The sequence below is a fragment of the Numida meleagris genome, chromosome 5 (genome assembly GCF_002078875.1).
Source record: "Numida meleagris isolate 19003 breed g44 Domestic line chromosome 5, NumMel1.0, whole genome shotgun sequence".
Lineage (NCBI taxonomy): Eukaryota > Metazoa > Chordata > Aves > Galliformes > Numididae > Numida > Numida meleagris.
In genome coordinates, this window is record NC_034413.1 from 41699715 (window position 1) to 41716295 (window position 16581).

At 40.0% G+C, this 16581-nt stretch overlaps 1 protein-coding gene across 2 annotated transcripts in view; it reads right to left on the minus strand.

The window, feature by feature from the left end:
- The window catches only part of STAT4 (signal transducer and activator of transcription 4), a 40533-nt gene that overhangs the window by 20723 nt on the left and 3229 nt on the right, over positions 1-16581 (minus strand). For both annotated transcript variants that reach the window (XM_021398177.1, XM_021398176.1), the window contains exons 3-5: positions 14603-14747; positions 1901-1999; positions 1015-1107 (exon numbers count right to left, since the gene is read on the minus strand). In XM_021398177.1, the coding sequence (XP_021253852.1) occupies positions 1015-1107; positions 1901-1999; positions 14603-14747 (337 nt within the window). The remainder of the gene's footprint in view (positions 1-1014; positions 1108-1900; positions 2000-14602; positions 14748-16581) is intronic.

Sequence of the window (16581 nt, forward strand, 5' to 3'; positions counted from 1 at the left end):
ATTTTCCCTGGTCTTTTAGGGGTGGCTGCACTTTCCCTCATAGATGCTCGCTACGCACAGGCTGGAAGAGCAGCATGGTTGGCTGCTGAGTTGCAGATCTGGCTGCTGTTGCTTTGCAGCTCTTATCTATAACATTGATAGAGATCTAGTACAACAACTTCTAAAGCTGGCTTTATCCTTTTAAGGGTTTCATCTCTCTACCCTTCTTCTCTGGGTAGGGAGACACTTACGAGAGAACGCTACTAGGACCTCTTTCCAGTATACCTGAAGTTTTGTTCTTGAATGGCATATGGACAAGTATTTCAAATACAATTTCTACATCGAGTCTAACTACAAAGTTCTACAGTTCTAGCTACAAAGCTAGAAGAGGGGCTGGAATCCCAAAAAGGCTACAGGTGGTCTGAATCCTTGTCCTGCCTTGAAATGAATGGGCAGTTATTCTGTGAACTTTTTCAGTCTCTTCAGTGAGACATAGCTACAGGGCTCAGTCCTCATCTACTTTGCAGTGGTACGAAAAGTTTCTGGAGAATTGTTACCATCAGCTCACAGTGCTTCTCCATCTTCTCCCCTCGTGCCTCCATAACATATAATTATAACTTGTAGCCTTTGGCTTTACAAAAATCTTGGTACGTGACTCAAAGGTCAGGAAGGCTGGCTACTTCTGACCCAACTAAAGGAGATGGAATTGCAGAAGTATGTTTATTGAACCTCACATCTATTTAGAAGCAGTAGGTATGTTCTTACCACACCCAGTGATCCACTTGTAACTTGCAGAGCAGTGAGTGTGATAGCTTTAAACTAGGTAACTCTTGCACTGAACCCAGAGCTACTGCAAAAACCCATCTGAGAATCCATGTGTACCTTGAGCAGTAAACATGGGCTGGGATCCAGAGAATAATGGGATGACTGGAGCAGCATGAGGTGTTGGTGCTACCTGGCTTAACCATAGCTGGGGTGTGTCTATGAAAATCATGACTCGTGGCTATACAGATAGGAAACAGGACAACAAAATACCTGGGCGCTGTTCTTAATGGCTGACACTTTGTGTTCCACGTTCCTTTGTCTCTCTGAAACCACAGAGTTCTGCAATGACTTTTCCAGTGGTCCCTGGAACACATTGAGCAGGTAATACTTGGATGAGTAATGCCACAAGTTATCAACAATATAGCAAGTTCTAGTACAGAGAAGGAATTCATAACCTAGTACTCTACTGGCTGGAGATTGGTAGGAACAGCTCAATCTATTTAGCTCCACAAATCTGAAAAGAGTGCTTCTTTAACTTGGAAATCCAAAAGGTGAAAGGGCTTGGGTGTACTGCAGGTATTAAATGTCTAGTAAATTAAAGGACCTGAAACATAGATGATTAGATTTCTAAAAAAAGACCAGTATCACAATACTCATATAAAAATATGTATTGCATCCACAGGTTATTAGAAGATCAAAGTTGCCTTTAAAAATATTTTATCTGGGTTTTAACCATATACCAGTTTCCACAAAACAGTTGTGTATCTAATTTTAAAATTTCTTTCTTCAAATAACATAAAAACAATCAGTGTAACATATGAGATGGAATTTCTTTTGCACTGCATAATTCATATGAATTAGCGCAATGCATAATTTAATATGTACACATCTGTTTTGCAAAAAATAATCTCTTTAAAGTCTTTCCCACAGATTAGAGTCTTTGAAGATTAGCTGTGACATCTAAGTCACTTATAGCAATGTTTGCGGCAGCAGAGCCACTAATGAAGTACAAACATGAGTTTAAAGGGTAACATTTGGCACCCCCACAGTGCACACAAATCACTCTAGTAGAATTCGTAATGAGAGGACAGGATTTGGTCCTAAAAGCATGCAGGCAGGTTAACATGGAGTAAATTAGTGACATGTATTTCGTTACCTGCACAGGCATGCTGGCTGCAGCCAATATTCTTCTTTCTTCTCTTAAGCAGTTTGAGATGATCACTGCTATGTGCATGGGATTACCATGGTATTTCCCCTGCAAACACAAATAAATAGAACTTTAACAAATTGAGAATTCAGGATTTCCCACTGGAAATCACAAACAGTGTAGTTTCACTGTCTCTAAGCTACAGCTTTGTGTGGGTGAAAAAGACTCGCCTGATGTTCTCAACTTTTGCCAGCGTTGGTTCAGCTTTGCAGTGCTGCACCAGTTAGTGCCGTGGTCAAAAAATACTCTTGGAAATATTCTATGGAGATTATAAAGATGTAACTCTGAGAAGCACATCATTTGAAGATGAAATTGCTCCATTGCTAACACAGCTGTTTTGATAGGGCTTTCCTGTCAGCCTATTCTATGCCTGTTTTTATCTTTTTTTCCATTTTCAATAGGATGTTGCTGCTAGCATGTAGCATTTCAGCCAACAAAAGACTGACAGCATACCAGCGTGGTAATGATGCAGTCAGAAAGGCCTCATCAGCAGAAAGCAGAAGACTTAATTTTAGTCTATAAACAATTTATTTCCTTTGACAAATAATGAAGGAAGTAGCAGCAGTGCTTTGGCCGAAGCCAAAGAATTCAAATTTTGTCTGTTTTTTACACCATCTTAAGTAAGGTGCAGAATTGCTGATGTTTGACAGAGAAATGGGTGCCATGTGAAAAATATTGGTTTGTGCTGTATTTATCAAATAGGAAAACTTGAGAACTCAAGCAGCATCTTTCATGGTGTTGTATTTCTTCAGTGATTCTCAATATCCTTCATGCCTTTTATTCAGGACTCACATCTCATTCAGTCAGATGCCCTTCATTCAGCATTCATATACCCTTTTTTTTCCCAGCCATTCATTAGAATTAATCCAGTTCTTTTCTCTTCCTGTACAATTTCCTCTTTTAGACTCATCCTTTTTTTCCCCCTCCTTTTGATTTGTTTTTAGTCACATTTATTTTTGCTTTCTGTGAATCTGGCAAGATAAGTTTAGATATACTTAAATTGATGCTGTATTTTCCTTTGTTATCTCATACCAATTGCTCCACTAGAAACCAAGTATGTGAACACAGCTGATAGAAATATGTGAGAAATATGAGCACATCTTTTGAGCACATATCTATTGCTGTGACAACAAGACTATATTTCTAGCAATTTCACTAGACAAAACCAGATAATTTCCCAGGTGCTTTTGCATGATATCTAAGTCATCTGAAAAATTTTTTCATGATGTGTTTTGACTTCCATTGCAAGGTAAAGGAATTTTGCACAAAAAATGATAATTTTAATTGCAGGGACTTCAAGCTGCTAGGTATTAAATACCACACATGGCTATAGTCTCATTCCAGGCAGAGATGAGGTGATAGACACAGGACTCTTACAGCTAAATGAGCAATGTACAAAGTGTTCCCTTCTAGGGCAGCTTTGACTATCATGGCATTGTTGGCAATGAACATAAGCTTTATGATGTTTCTAGGGTTTTTGAAGTCATCTCAGGAGAAGGATGAATAAAGCACTTGTCCCACGTGGCCGTCAGTGTACATCTGAAGTAGTCTGAGGGCTGTGCCTTCTTTGATTTGTGAAAAAGCAGTTCAGGATGGTGCTTCACTCCAGAAGTCCTCTGTTTCAGTTATAGAATCACAGAATCATTAAGGTTGGAAAAGATCTCTAAGATCATCTAGTCTAACCATAAACCCATTGCCACCATGCCCTCCAAACCATGTCCTTAAGTGCCATGGAATGCTGAGGAATGGTAGTTATTGGCTAGACTGTGACTTTGAGAGCTTCTCTGAACTAAGAAGTGGTGACCTGACCTTTCCTGGATGTCTGATGAAATGTTAAGCACTCCCTCCATGCCAGCTCCTTGCTGGGAAGTGAGAGGGGATTTAAAATCAAGGGTACACTGCTGAGCTCGGCCTCAGATGACCATGCCAAGTATCCACAACTAGTCACTTCTTCCAGCTTCCAGTGCTCTCGATTGTAAGGTTAATAACTATGTTCTCGCTACATACATCCTTTGGCACAGCTGAACCGAATGGCTAGGAAAGTTTCATAGTCCCCTTCATAGAGCATGTTCGCAACCTGTTTCTCAGTAGCTACAGGATATAACTTTTGGAATACAGGAATATGGGAATGGCTGTAATCCTCCTGCAAAAGATTAATAATGGAGTGGAACTTCAAGAGGAAATAAGCTAAAGGTGGGCTCCAGTGTCAACAGCTGGAGCTAATTAATTACTGAACAGGTTTTCTACACTTCAATGGACTGAAACTGCTCAGCAAAGCACAAGTTGATTGTTAAGGATGAGGACTTGGTTAGTCAGGAGCATTTGGTTGGTTTCAGCTACAGTAGCTTGCATTGCTAAGCCTTGTTTGTTTGCACCTTGACTTGAGAAAAGAAGCCTTCTTTGTAATAAGGCTTGGGATAGAAGCTGTGGTGGGAAATCTGTAACTGGTGTAAATTCACTGATGCATGTATTTATCAGTTGGTTTGCTGATTTCCAAGTGTTGCTGTTATTTTTTTGGTGGTAAAACAGTAACCCACCTTCCTCATTGAGGGCTTGTACGAGAGGAGCATAATATGTAATGGTATCTCTGCAGACTACCTGAAGCTGTGGGGCTTGAGAAATGTTTATTTCCAGCTAACTGCTGTCCAACAGAATTTGAATGGTGTGGAATAAAGTGATAGCACCTAGAAAGCACTTTTAATATAAAGGCACAATATAAAACCTGCAAGAGAGGTCTTTGGGTTCCTGGGGAACTTCTGGATGCAGAAGCCTGGACACCTGGGTTGGGTTGCAGTATGGAGTTCCAAAGAGCATGACAAAACTGTGTTACTTTGTGCTGAGCCCGTGATTCTGTTTGAGCTTTTGAGCGTAAGGAGGGAAACTTGAAAAATCAAAACTGGCTGTGGGAACCAGTACTGAAATTTTCACCAAAAAAACCCCACGGAGCCCCTGAAGATCCTTCTGTCTTTGCTGTGTAACAAGAAAGATTCAAACAGAAGCTGTAACAAAGACAAGAAGAAATAGAGATCTCTTGGAGCTGGAGGACCTACACCACCTTGGAGCTGGACACCTACACAGAGAAGGCCTTCTAGAGCCTCTTGACATTGGGATGTTTTAAAATCCCCCACAAAAGTATGCCAGGTATCAGGGACTTTCCTATCATTTCTAGATACCATTCATATGCAAAACATTTAAAAACTCTCTCTCTCTTTCTCTTTGTTTCATTAAGGGAAAACCATCTGAATCAGGAGTTGAAGTGGAAATTAACTATTTTTTTTCCCTTTTGTAACTCAGACAGCCCTAGCAATCAGTTGTGCCTGTAATGCTTCCCTTACTTATGCCTGCCCGGCACTTGTTTGATTCTGCTGGATTCCTTTTGCTCTTAAGAGTTACAACATATTCAATAACTATAATTATTAAAATGAACAATAGCTGATGTTTTTGACTCTCAAAATAATCACTGATTCTTTTTCTCCCCATGTTTTATACTTCTCAAAGGAAATTATACTTCAAACTGTGCCAGCCAGTATTATTATCAGTTCACTGTAAGCTCTTGCTCTTCTGTTCTTCCATTTTGTCTTTGATTGAGTGTGGAATTTGCTCAAGTTGAACTTGGCTTCCAAATGACAACCTGGAAATGATTTCTTATCATTGAAAAAGTGGTATGAGTTGGGAAATAAAGGAACCCTAACCAAAAAAGCAAGCTTGAGCTGGTGTGACAAAAGCATTGGCAGCTGGGGAAGGATAAGGGATGTAGATTCTGCAGTTATGCAAGATTGTATTATTAATGTACTTAAATGTATATATATTTAGAGGGAAACTTACAATCATCTTTTTGTAAGTACCAACAAAGAGAAGCTGGGGATTCACTTTTCATCTGAAGTTTCAAGTGGAAATGTTATTCATATCTGCTACTATAGCTGTTATTCCATTGGTCTTAAAAATTTTCTTTTTCCTCTCTTCTATTTTGGTGAGGTCTTCTGAGCCGTGACTTAGAGCAAACAAGAGTCGATCTTGTTTGGAACGTTTTACTCTCAATAAGTACCAGCATGATGGTAAATTTAAACAAATGGGAAGTAAAACTTTCATTCTGAACATTTTCTCTGAATGCTGATGTTTTCTAGGGAGAAATCCCTCTTCCCACTGCTCAGAATGCACTGTCCACACCTCAGAGGCATCTGTTGTGAAAGTATCTTACCAGATCATGTAGAGAAACAAAAAGGCATTTCTGCACAAACCGTATATATGTTATAGTGTGCAGCATTCAGACATGTTAGGCAAATTTTAAAACAGCCTGAGCTGTTTTGGATGTTTTCAGATCCTCCTCTGAGGCTGGGGAAATGTGGGACTCTGATTTCATAAGTTATAAGATCATGGAGAAACTTTAAAATACATGTTATGAAACTGCAAAATACATGTGCTGGTACAAAGAACTGTCAGTTTTAGTCCTGGAAATATACTGCTTTTCCTGGGAAGAATTAAGAAATCTATACCAGAGATTGACTCTTGCTTACTCTGCTCCCCTCGCCCCCACATTTAATTTTCCCCCAACAATGTAGTGTAATTTCCCCTGGGTATCTCCATCACAAATAGGATCACTCTCAACCACAGTGATATTGACGGCTTTCCTTTTCATGTGTCAAAGGTCTCTATACCACGCACATCTATAAATGAGTATTTCCTTATAATATGCACTATAGAATATCCTGACTCTGTTTTCTGCATTTCAGTGATATGGTTAGGAGGGTTTGGCTGTTGCTTGCTGCCTCTAGTGTACAAGGATGGTGTTTAACCTTTAAAAAAATCAGACTTTTACCTGCTTTTCAAGGTGACCTAAAAAGAGAGTGAGTAGGTTTTAGTGCTTCCTAATTCTGAAAAAGTGCATTTTTTTTAGTGCAAAAACCATCAGCGCTATGTTCTGTTGGTTCTGCTTGGAAAACCCAACTGTATGCCTTTTAAGCATGTACAGTAAAATCTCTATTGGTGGCATGGAACTGTTAACTATGACAACTACTGATGTGTTGACGTTGAATGAATATTTGATGGAAGGGAGCTGGGACACAGACAGGGAACAGGATTACAGTGACAAGAAGGAATACATTGCCTTCCCTGTTGCTTGCTTGTGACACCCTTATTCTACCAAGCTGGATATTCAGCATCTTTCTAGGTAAGCAGGTATCTTGTCTTCTGTGTAATGAAAACAAAACAAAAACAAAAACAAAATGAAACAATGGTAGTTTTTGCCTTGATGTATTTTCAGCCCCTGTTTGTGCAGGCAGGCAGAACACCTATCTCGGCATACTGCTAGGACCGACTCTTACTTTGTGAAGCTTGTGTTTGATTTTTTTTGAAACCCTGCATCTAAGCAGGTTCTAATCTTACTGAAATTCTTTTTCTACTAAAAAGATGGCTCTGTTCTATTTAGGTCTTTAAGAGGAAGTACCTGTGACTGCTTTTCTTCGATTCTTATTTTTAGATTTCCCCTCCCGCTTTCAAAATACCTAGGAGAACCTTAAAGGCAGACTCATTCTTTTAGACAACTCCTCTGAAGTGTGGGAAGCCCTATAACATAACCCCGCAGTTCTGTATTTCTGCTTTTCTCATATAGTATAATGCATAATTTCCAGAAGAGCGTAAACATTCTTGGGAGCACCTGCAACCAAAGCAGAACCAGGATAAGCTGTGAAGGCAGAGGTCTTTTATTCCATACCCTGGTTCGCCCCTAAACTCTACTGAGTTCCTCTCAACACAAACAAGAAAGAGCCGAGGCATGGTCCATAGGAGCAGTGGACTTGTCAGCAGGTAGTGGGTGAGATACAGCTACAGAAAATACACAGCTGTAGATCTCATCATCACACAATGCAACTGTGCTGCCCTGGGGAATGAATAACGTAGCAATGCTTCTTATTTAAACAAAATGCATTTCAAAATAAACACACGATGTTCCCTGCAAAAGAGGGCAAATAGCAGAGGAGAGAGGCATCTGATTTTTATTTCTTTCCTCCATTGTTTGGGCACAAAGTCTTGAGTCCCATTAGCTAACCTCCTAGGCAGATCTCTGTCTGCAGCTGGGCCCTTAGAATGAGCAAGGAGCGCAAAAGGTTTTGTTTGTTTTCTTGATTTTTGAACATCTGTGCGTAAGCTAACTCTTACTCGAAAACAAACTGAAATGTTTGTAAATTGTTACAGCTGCATTCCTGAAATAATGACTAGTAACTCAAAAACATTTAACTTCTAGGAAGAACCTTTTTGCAGTCATGCATTGGAATCCTTCGTTAAAAAAAAACAACAACAACCTAATTAGCTGCTGTGCAGCAGCTAGCCTGCAATCACTGATGGCAGAGGGTTGGCTGGTTAGCATTCAGTCTGCAGAGTATGCTCAAGGTTCCCCACTTGCACGCCAAATTATTTTGTAGACAGCTTTAATGATTGTGCTTGAAAACTTGCTGATGGCAAGATGCTAATACAAAAAGCCAGTTTGGATGGTATTAGATAAAATTTGTTGCTTTGTTGATGTACCAGGTTGCATGAGCACTAAACATATGTAAATAACATTTTACTTTTTTTTTTTCCTGTGGTGTATTACAAACTTTCTCTATGTTCCATTCTCACCCCATTCTTAGCTTTAACAGGAAACTGCAACTTAAACATCAATGGCTACATTTCCATTCTTTGCAACCGTTTCTCAGTATAGTGCTTATTAGAAATATTTGTTAAGTACCAATTGGAATAGCCTATTTCAGATGTAATGCTTTTCTTTTTTTGTCAATTTTCTTTGATGGTCCAAAATAAATAATGTTAGGATCCCTCATCCTTCTCCTTTCTGGTACAGAAACTTGTGTAAACAGTCACCTGAACTAAAATAAACACATTTATACGTTCATTTTAGTTGTATCTGGAGAAGCACAAAGACGTTTGGTTCTCGTTACAGATGGAAACAAGCAATGCAGTATGACTGAGAAACTGAAGAAGCAGAAGCAAGAGCACACTACCGTGTCCCTGTTGTAACAGCATGGAAAGCAAGATGCTGTTTGTGCTAGTCAGAAAAGGGTAAGTTTTATATGGAATGAAATGCTATAAGGTCATTGGTTAAGATGACAGAAGGTAGATAAAGATGCTGTTGCAGAAAATTCCATTAAAAAGTAGTGCTGTGTAGACAGAAGAAGTATAATTAAACTATTATTTCCCACCTCCACCATATAAACCTACTGTTTCCAACAGCTCATTTTGGTACAGTAGGTTGGTGTGAAATCAGCAGATCTGGTGAATCCCTGACTTCTCTCTTTGCAAGGAGTCCCCATGCTGCTGAAGGTATGCACACGGGTGTGGTTTCCCAGGCTCCCCTCTGCCTGCTTTCCCCTCACCTCAGGCTCTAGCAGGGCTGGTGAGTGCATGCAGCTGAGAATACCTGAGAATCTGTTGTGGCTGTTAAATGAATGTCGTGAATATACATCTTTTATGGCAAAACGTTCCCCAGAGCTCAGCGTATCCTCATTAACTCAGGCTTCAATGGTAAATGAGAGAAGTAGCCATTCTTCCTGTCCCTGAAATCAGTTATTTCACTTTTACGAAAGATTTATGTAATCCGATTTTCCCCTGAATATCATAAACAGTATTGTGACACAGATGCATGTTGCTGTTAATGAGAAGGGATTGCTTTCGAGAGTTATCTTGAGACTAGAGCATAAAGATGAACTGTGAATGAATTATGAGTGGGATGATTCTGGGAATTCCTGCTTTTTCCTGGTGTCATTGTCACATGCCCATTGCAAGGCACAGCCTGTCTGTGTCTTTGAATTATAGAATCATTAAGATTGAAGAAGACCACTAAGATCATCTAGTCCAACCATCAGCCCATCGCAACAATGGCCATTGAACTGTGTCCCTCGGTGCCACTTCTACACAGTTCTTGAAAACCTCCAGGGAAGGTGCATCCACCACCTCCCTGGACAGTCAGTTCCAGTGCCTCACCACTCCTTCTGAGAAGAAATTTTTCCTAATGCCCAACCTGACCCCCACCCTGGCACAACTTAAGGCCATTACCTCTCGTCCTGTCACTGTTACCTGGGAGAAATGGCTGACCCCCACCTCACCACAGCCTCCTTTCAGGCAGTTGTAGAGTGATAAGGTCTCCCCTGAGCCTCCTCCAGACTGAACAATCCCCGCTCACCACAGCTACTCCTCATAACACTTGTGCTCCAGACCCCTCACCAGCTTTGTTGCCCTTATCTGGTCGCTGTCCAGGGCCTCCATGTCTTTCTTGTAATGCGGCCCAAAACTGAACTTGTGTGCAGCTTCTCCAGTGCCAAGCACAGAGGGATGATTGCCTCCCTGCTCCTGCTGGCTGCACTATTTCTGATACAAGCCAGGATGCCATCGGCCTTCTTGGCCACCTGGGCACAATGCTGGCTCATGTTCAGCCGGCAAATTTTCTGGTATCTCAAGCATGGCTCAGGCAGCCAAGCCAAGCCAAATTTCCAGCTCTGGTGGGGAAGAAGCAAGGACACAAGGATATCTGAGATGAAAAATCCGTAGATAACTCAGAGACCGTTCCTACAAGAGCCAGTGGGGCATGAGCAGAGCCATGGTGGTCTTACTTGAATTCTCAGTCTACAGGAAGCCCTTCAGGATCCCTGCAGCCATGCTACTCTTACCAGTCAAGGATTTTAGCCTGTGAGCGAAGAACGTGGGCGGCTTCTGTCCTAAACAAGTAATTTTGCCACTCTCTATTGTGCACCAAATCCATTTGCATGTTTTGAAGAAGCTTGCTTCAGGGACAGGCACAGTTATTTACAAGAAGTTCTTCAGAAAGCCAGGATGTAATTGTTCATGGGCTAAGGTCTTGCAGACTGTCGCTTTTGAAATTTGCTTCCTAGAAGTGATAGGCAGCTCTTCTGAGCTTAACATCTGCCCTTTACATTTTGCTGCCATAGCAACAGCACAAACGATGTCCTTGTGACTAATCTGCTTTGCTTTTCTCCATCTAGGCTTTAAGCAGGAGAAAGAATCATCGGCAGAGCTTCCTCCCTCCGAACATATTCTCTCCTCATCCCTTTACAGAGCTGCTGCTCATAGGAGCAGGACTTCTGTAGGAGGAGGGACAGAGAATTTAACCTTAGAAAGCAGCTGTGCTCTGCTGTCGTCCACTGAAAAGCACTGCAACAAAAGGCCAATCTGCTGTAAAAATGAATCCAATTTACTGGCTAGAGGAGAAATAGTAATATACGAATACAAGGGATTTTAACCTAAAGCACTGATACTTTTTAATATTATACGTGCATTTATACCAGTTTAATGTCAAGATGTAACATTTCAAAAAAGCAAGAAATGGATAGAGAGCCAAATTACTGAGAGTTAACAGCTTAGCTAAGTTGCTTTCAAGTACTTACAACTTTTTCAGATTGTACGTTTCCTGGTCAACATTTATTTTTGCATCAATGTAATTCTGGAAATTTCAGCAGTCTGAGCAGAAATGTAATGCTCCATTTTTATTTCTGTAATGGTAGAAGAATAGGGGTGGTTTCTGTGACCTAAAAACAAGGGTGCTAGGCTGTCTTTCTCCTAACAGTTCTGGTCTTTGCACTTCACAACTCCCGAGATTGATCAAAGCTTCATATTGCAAATATCAGGCAGGGAAGGTCTCTCTCCTTCCCCTAACTCCTTCCTGAATCCCATGGAATAAAGAAGATGTTTGCATAAAGGTAATTCAGCTGAAGCTCACAACATTTTCTCTTCTTGATGATAAAAATGAATCTGAGGGGGAGCTTTCAAATGGAGAGTGCTTGGCTGTGCTGTTGGTAACTAGTCAGCATAACAGCACCAGGAATCTAGAGCCTGATAATTCCTATGCTGCCTGGGAAGCAGCTGCACAAGCCATGTGTAAAGTGGCTATTGCTTCCCCTTCTAAGGCTTCCCATCACAAATGACTTGATTGTATTACTAATTAGGCAGTAGTCCCACACTTCGTCTTTTGTCCAGATCTGCTGACTGCTCTATGAGTGTTCTGTATTTATAATCATTTTATTGTTGTTGTTGTAGTGTCTAGAAACCTATACCACAGCTCAGCTTAGTATTCTTCATGCTGGTTTCCAGCATTATCTAGCATGACAAGCCATATATGATTGGCTCAAAATAATAAACAAACATTGCATTCAGGTCACGTATTGAGGTTGAACATCTGTGTGTGTCTACAAGTGTCTGCATGTCTGTGTGTGGTATAGAGGAGGGAAGGAAGAGGAGTGAACTGTGAAATTTCAAAGAAGTGCTTGTTCTAGAGAGCAAAGAGAAAGGTGGGATCACGGTGTAACTAACCTTCGGAGAAAACCAAACCAAGACTGTTCATAGAGTCACCAGAAATGAAAAGATGTTTACCAATGTAGCTTCCTCTTTTTATTTAGGAAGCCAGTCAAAGTTGGTGAACAATCTCTTGTTTTAAAGCATGCCCTTTCTCTCGCTGGCATTTCAGGACGAAAGGGTTTACGGCAATGCACTGTGTGCTTTGGTCACCTTTTTTTCTGGTATTGTCTCAAGAAGCAGTCACAAACTAGCTCATACTGTGAGAGTTTTGTATCTGCAAGTGCATCCAGCTTTAGGTAGGGAGCCAAATACCTACTTCCAAACTTCTTAGATACATTGAAAAAAATCAGGTGCACCTACAAAGAGCACACACTCCATATTTTGGCTGAGGAAGCAATTACCATTTATGTTCTAAAAGCTGGAATGTAATGTTTTAAACAACAGTACATAATACGTGTGTGTTACAGATTTTGTAGAGTCTTGTTCTACTCCAACCTATAGAAATTATTTTGGAAATAATAATAAGACTGTGAATTATAGAGTTAAAGGTTATAAAAAACCAGGAAAAGCTCTAAGCTCTAATAGTGAAAGTGTGCTGTTCGGTGTCTGGTGGTTTTCATGTGTATTTTGAAACTGAATGAGTGGCTTTTTATCTAAATAGACGTTATTTGTTGTCTTGTTATAACAGGGAAAGGTCAACTTAATTAGTAATAGAGCTGTTGTATTTTTTGCTCTGCTGGGAATATTTTACTGCAAACCTCAAGACAGAAGTCCTTTTTAATAAGCAGTGTAATTCCAGCATTTCTAGTGTCTCCTCAGGAGTTTTGTGTTGCTTTAGACTGCCTACCTGCAAACCTTGTGGAGCAGAGAGTTCACTGCTTGAGAAAGTTCTCTAAGTCAGGCCTGCAGGACTTGGTTTTCACTCTGGCCTTGTTCACACCAGCTGCTAGATGAACTCTTGTGTATGCACTCAAGGCTGATGCCTCATCTTGGTGCCATGAATTTCACAGAGGACACAGAGTGACCAACTCAAATTGGCCAACTCAAGTTTAGAATAAAATAAATGGTGTGAGGAAAAGAAGGAACAGTGAGAATCTTTATTTTGGTAGAGCCTGTAAGTACATACATACCAATCCCCATGCACACGCCTGTTGTGATGGTGGAATCAGAATTGTACAACCTATTAAGCCAGGAATAAAACTGCTTTTTTCAGTGCTCTTTCTACGCGTATGCCACTGTGAGAGAACACCTAAGTTGATGGAGCTCTGACTCAACACTACTGTGGCAAAGTGTCCAAGTGACCATGAAGGAGATCACAGTGATAACCTTTCAGCTGTCCATTCCAAAAGCAATTGTTTGAGCAATGCTGAAATGAGGGTTAATGCTGCTACACAAACCATAAAAAAAACAAAAACAAAAAACGGTAAAAAAAAGAGCTTTTGTTTCAAGTTAGATGAAACTGCTTACACAACACTGGAAGAAAAAGTGATAGCGGTGTTGCTTTTTAAAGAGGCCACCATTAGAGATATAGAATAGAAAGACATGCAGCCATAAAGATACCAAAATAATTGACATGGTAGTATGAAGATTTTCCAGATCAATACATTCATATAAAATGAAGAAAACATTTTGTAGATGTTACAGTTTTCAATTGAAGTACTTATGGGAAACACCATCAAAGAAGAGAAAAATCCCCAAACTTTCGTTAAACTCAGATGTGTATCTGTTTTATGCAGAAGACAAATAGATGTCAGGAAGTAGGTGACTAATGAAGTGGAACTTTGAGAATTCTTGCCTTAAATAAACAATTACTAGAGGAACATTCAGCCAATCAAAATAAATATCACTTTGCAGAAGCCTAAAGGAAAATCCTTTAAGCAGTTTGTAACAAGTAATCACAGCTAAGCACAAAATAGCAAACGTGGTTCCTTTTTCAAGGTGCTGCTTTGTTAAGCCCAAAATACACACTGTTTTCCTAAGACTATGACAGCTAATCATACTTAAACATCCATGTGTGTCTGGAAAATAGGTAATCACACTTGTAACAAACAACATTAACATCTATAAGCACTGTAAAAACCCATTTTTAAGAGCTGAGCAAGATGTAGGTATGTGCTGAGCCAAGACGTCACAGCATCATTGCATTTCAGTGACGTGCGTTAAAAATGTGAATTATTTTTCCACAAGGTGCCTGATAGCCTCTTATTGGAGGCTTGTTCTTCCCATAGCTGCCTGGAGCCTAGAGGGAAGCTCTGAGCTGTGCTCAGGAACAAGCTGCGTTAGCAGAGGTCAGGCATTGCCCTTTGAAGGAAGCCAGGCAGAGCGTACAATTGGTTATCTGGAGTAACAACATACCTGGAGCAGCTTTCTGATTCGTTTCAGGTTGTGTATCAAGAGAAGGTTCTTCTCTTGTGAAACCCGGTCTAGCTGTTCATCCACCTGGATTAGCAGGTTCTGTAAAAGGATGGTTGCCATTGCTTCATTGTTGGATGCAGCCTCCCTAGAGAACAGACGAATGAGAAACACACATCTTTAAAATGTCATAAGAAGTGCCAGACTATCTGTACAGAAATTTATAATCCATTGAGAAATTAAAGCAGTAAAAAACTCGCTTTAAATGTATCATGTAGAGCTACGTAAATAATTGATTTTATGATCCTTGAATTAATATTCACCTAGCTGCAAGGCTATAAAGACAGAAAGAGGATGTTCTAAGCCCAGGCTATGGACTCATCCAGAGGGGAGACAATCAGAGATTTCCAGTCTCAGTTCCAGTGAATATTTAAACATTTTTAGCCCACTCCCCAAAGGAAATGAGGCCTATGCACAGTGTGAGCCAGTCTCTCTCCCTCTGTCAGTCACACAGACATAATTTCTCAAGTTGCTGCCCACTTTCAGCCAAAGTTGACAGTAGGCTCAAAGTCCAAAAAATACTGTATCTGTACAAATTTCCCAGAAAACTGGCAGGTTGGTAGAGGAGAAGAATCCAAATTAGCGCCTCCACTGAGGAAAATGGCAGTAATAACTTGCTCCAGGAGGCAACAGCCAGATGGCCAGTCAGCAGATATATATCTTCACACCAGGCGCCAGATGAGCCTTTGCCCAGCCAAACTATTTGGGGATACAAGAAGACTCTGAAGCTACTGGTGAAGGGTATGTAGGGGACAAAGGATGCAAATACAGGGAAACAGGCTTTACTAGTTCTGCTATTTATGGAACAGCTTGTTACATGAAGGGCAGTAATATTAGTGAGCAGGATTGAGGAAGGTAGTCTTTGGACTGCATGGCCTCCTTGTCCTTAGGGCACTCTCTCCTTGTTCCCTAAATGGCAGATACCTGTTTGAGATATGCCTGCTAAATCTGGCAAAAAGGAGATTTTAATGATTCCCATGTTCCCACAGCCCCACTGGATGCTGTAAGCTTTGAGGAAAATTATTATATTAATTAGTGGATATTTTTTTCAATAGTTCTCCAGCTGACTTGTGGATTTAGCTTCCCACATTGAGATGTCTCTTCCTACTGCTATTAATATAAATATTTTTTGGTATTTAGGTCTGAATTTTCTTGAGACAACTATTGAATGAATTTGATCTAAATTTCTGTATAGATTTACCTTCCAGAAGACAATTCCTGCAAATTTCTGGTTTGTCTGCCAGAACCCTATATTCAGCTTTAACTGTGGTTTGGACAAGAGGAATAATTATGTGCTTTACTAGAGGTAAAGGAATAACATTTCCACTGAAAACTGACTTGCATTCTGTTTTTCTATGAAAAATCAAATGCCATTAATTTCATGGAATCACAGAATCACCAGTGTTAGAAAAGACCTCTAAGATCATCCAGTCCAACCATTCACCTATCACCAATAGTTCCCACCAAACCATGTCCCTCAGTACAACATCTTTTTGTTGTTAGATCATTTTTATTGGATTTTTCTTAGGATTAAGCTCAAATAAAAACTCCCTTCCAGATGTTCCTTAAATTTAAAGTTGTAAGGAACAGAAATCTGTGCTCTAAGAAAAAGCATCCAACCTAGAAATGTTATATATTTAATATATATTTACATTTACCTTTAAATATGATGCTTTCCATTAAAATAATTATTTTGAAACATGCAAGAAATCCCACCCAATTGCATTCAGATCTTGTTTTCAACAGTATTGTTTTATATTTCACATAATATATGGTAGTTTATTAGGAAAAAACATAGGAATTAATTTTATTCTGTGTTTTGATGTAAGCATGACCACTGTATATAAAATATGTTTGATAGAAATTGTTATTTAATAAGTTAAAAATAACTTTGCAGCTTTAACAGTGCTTTACTGACACTG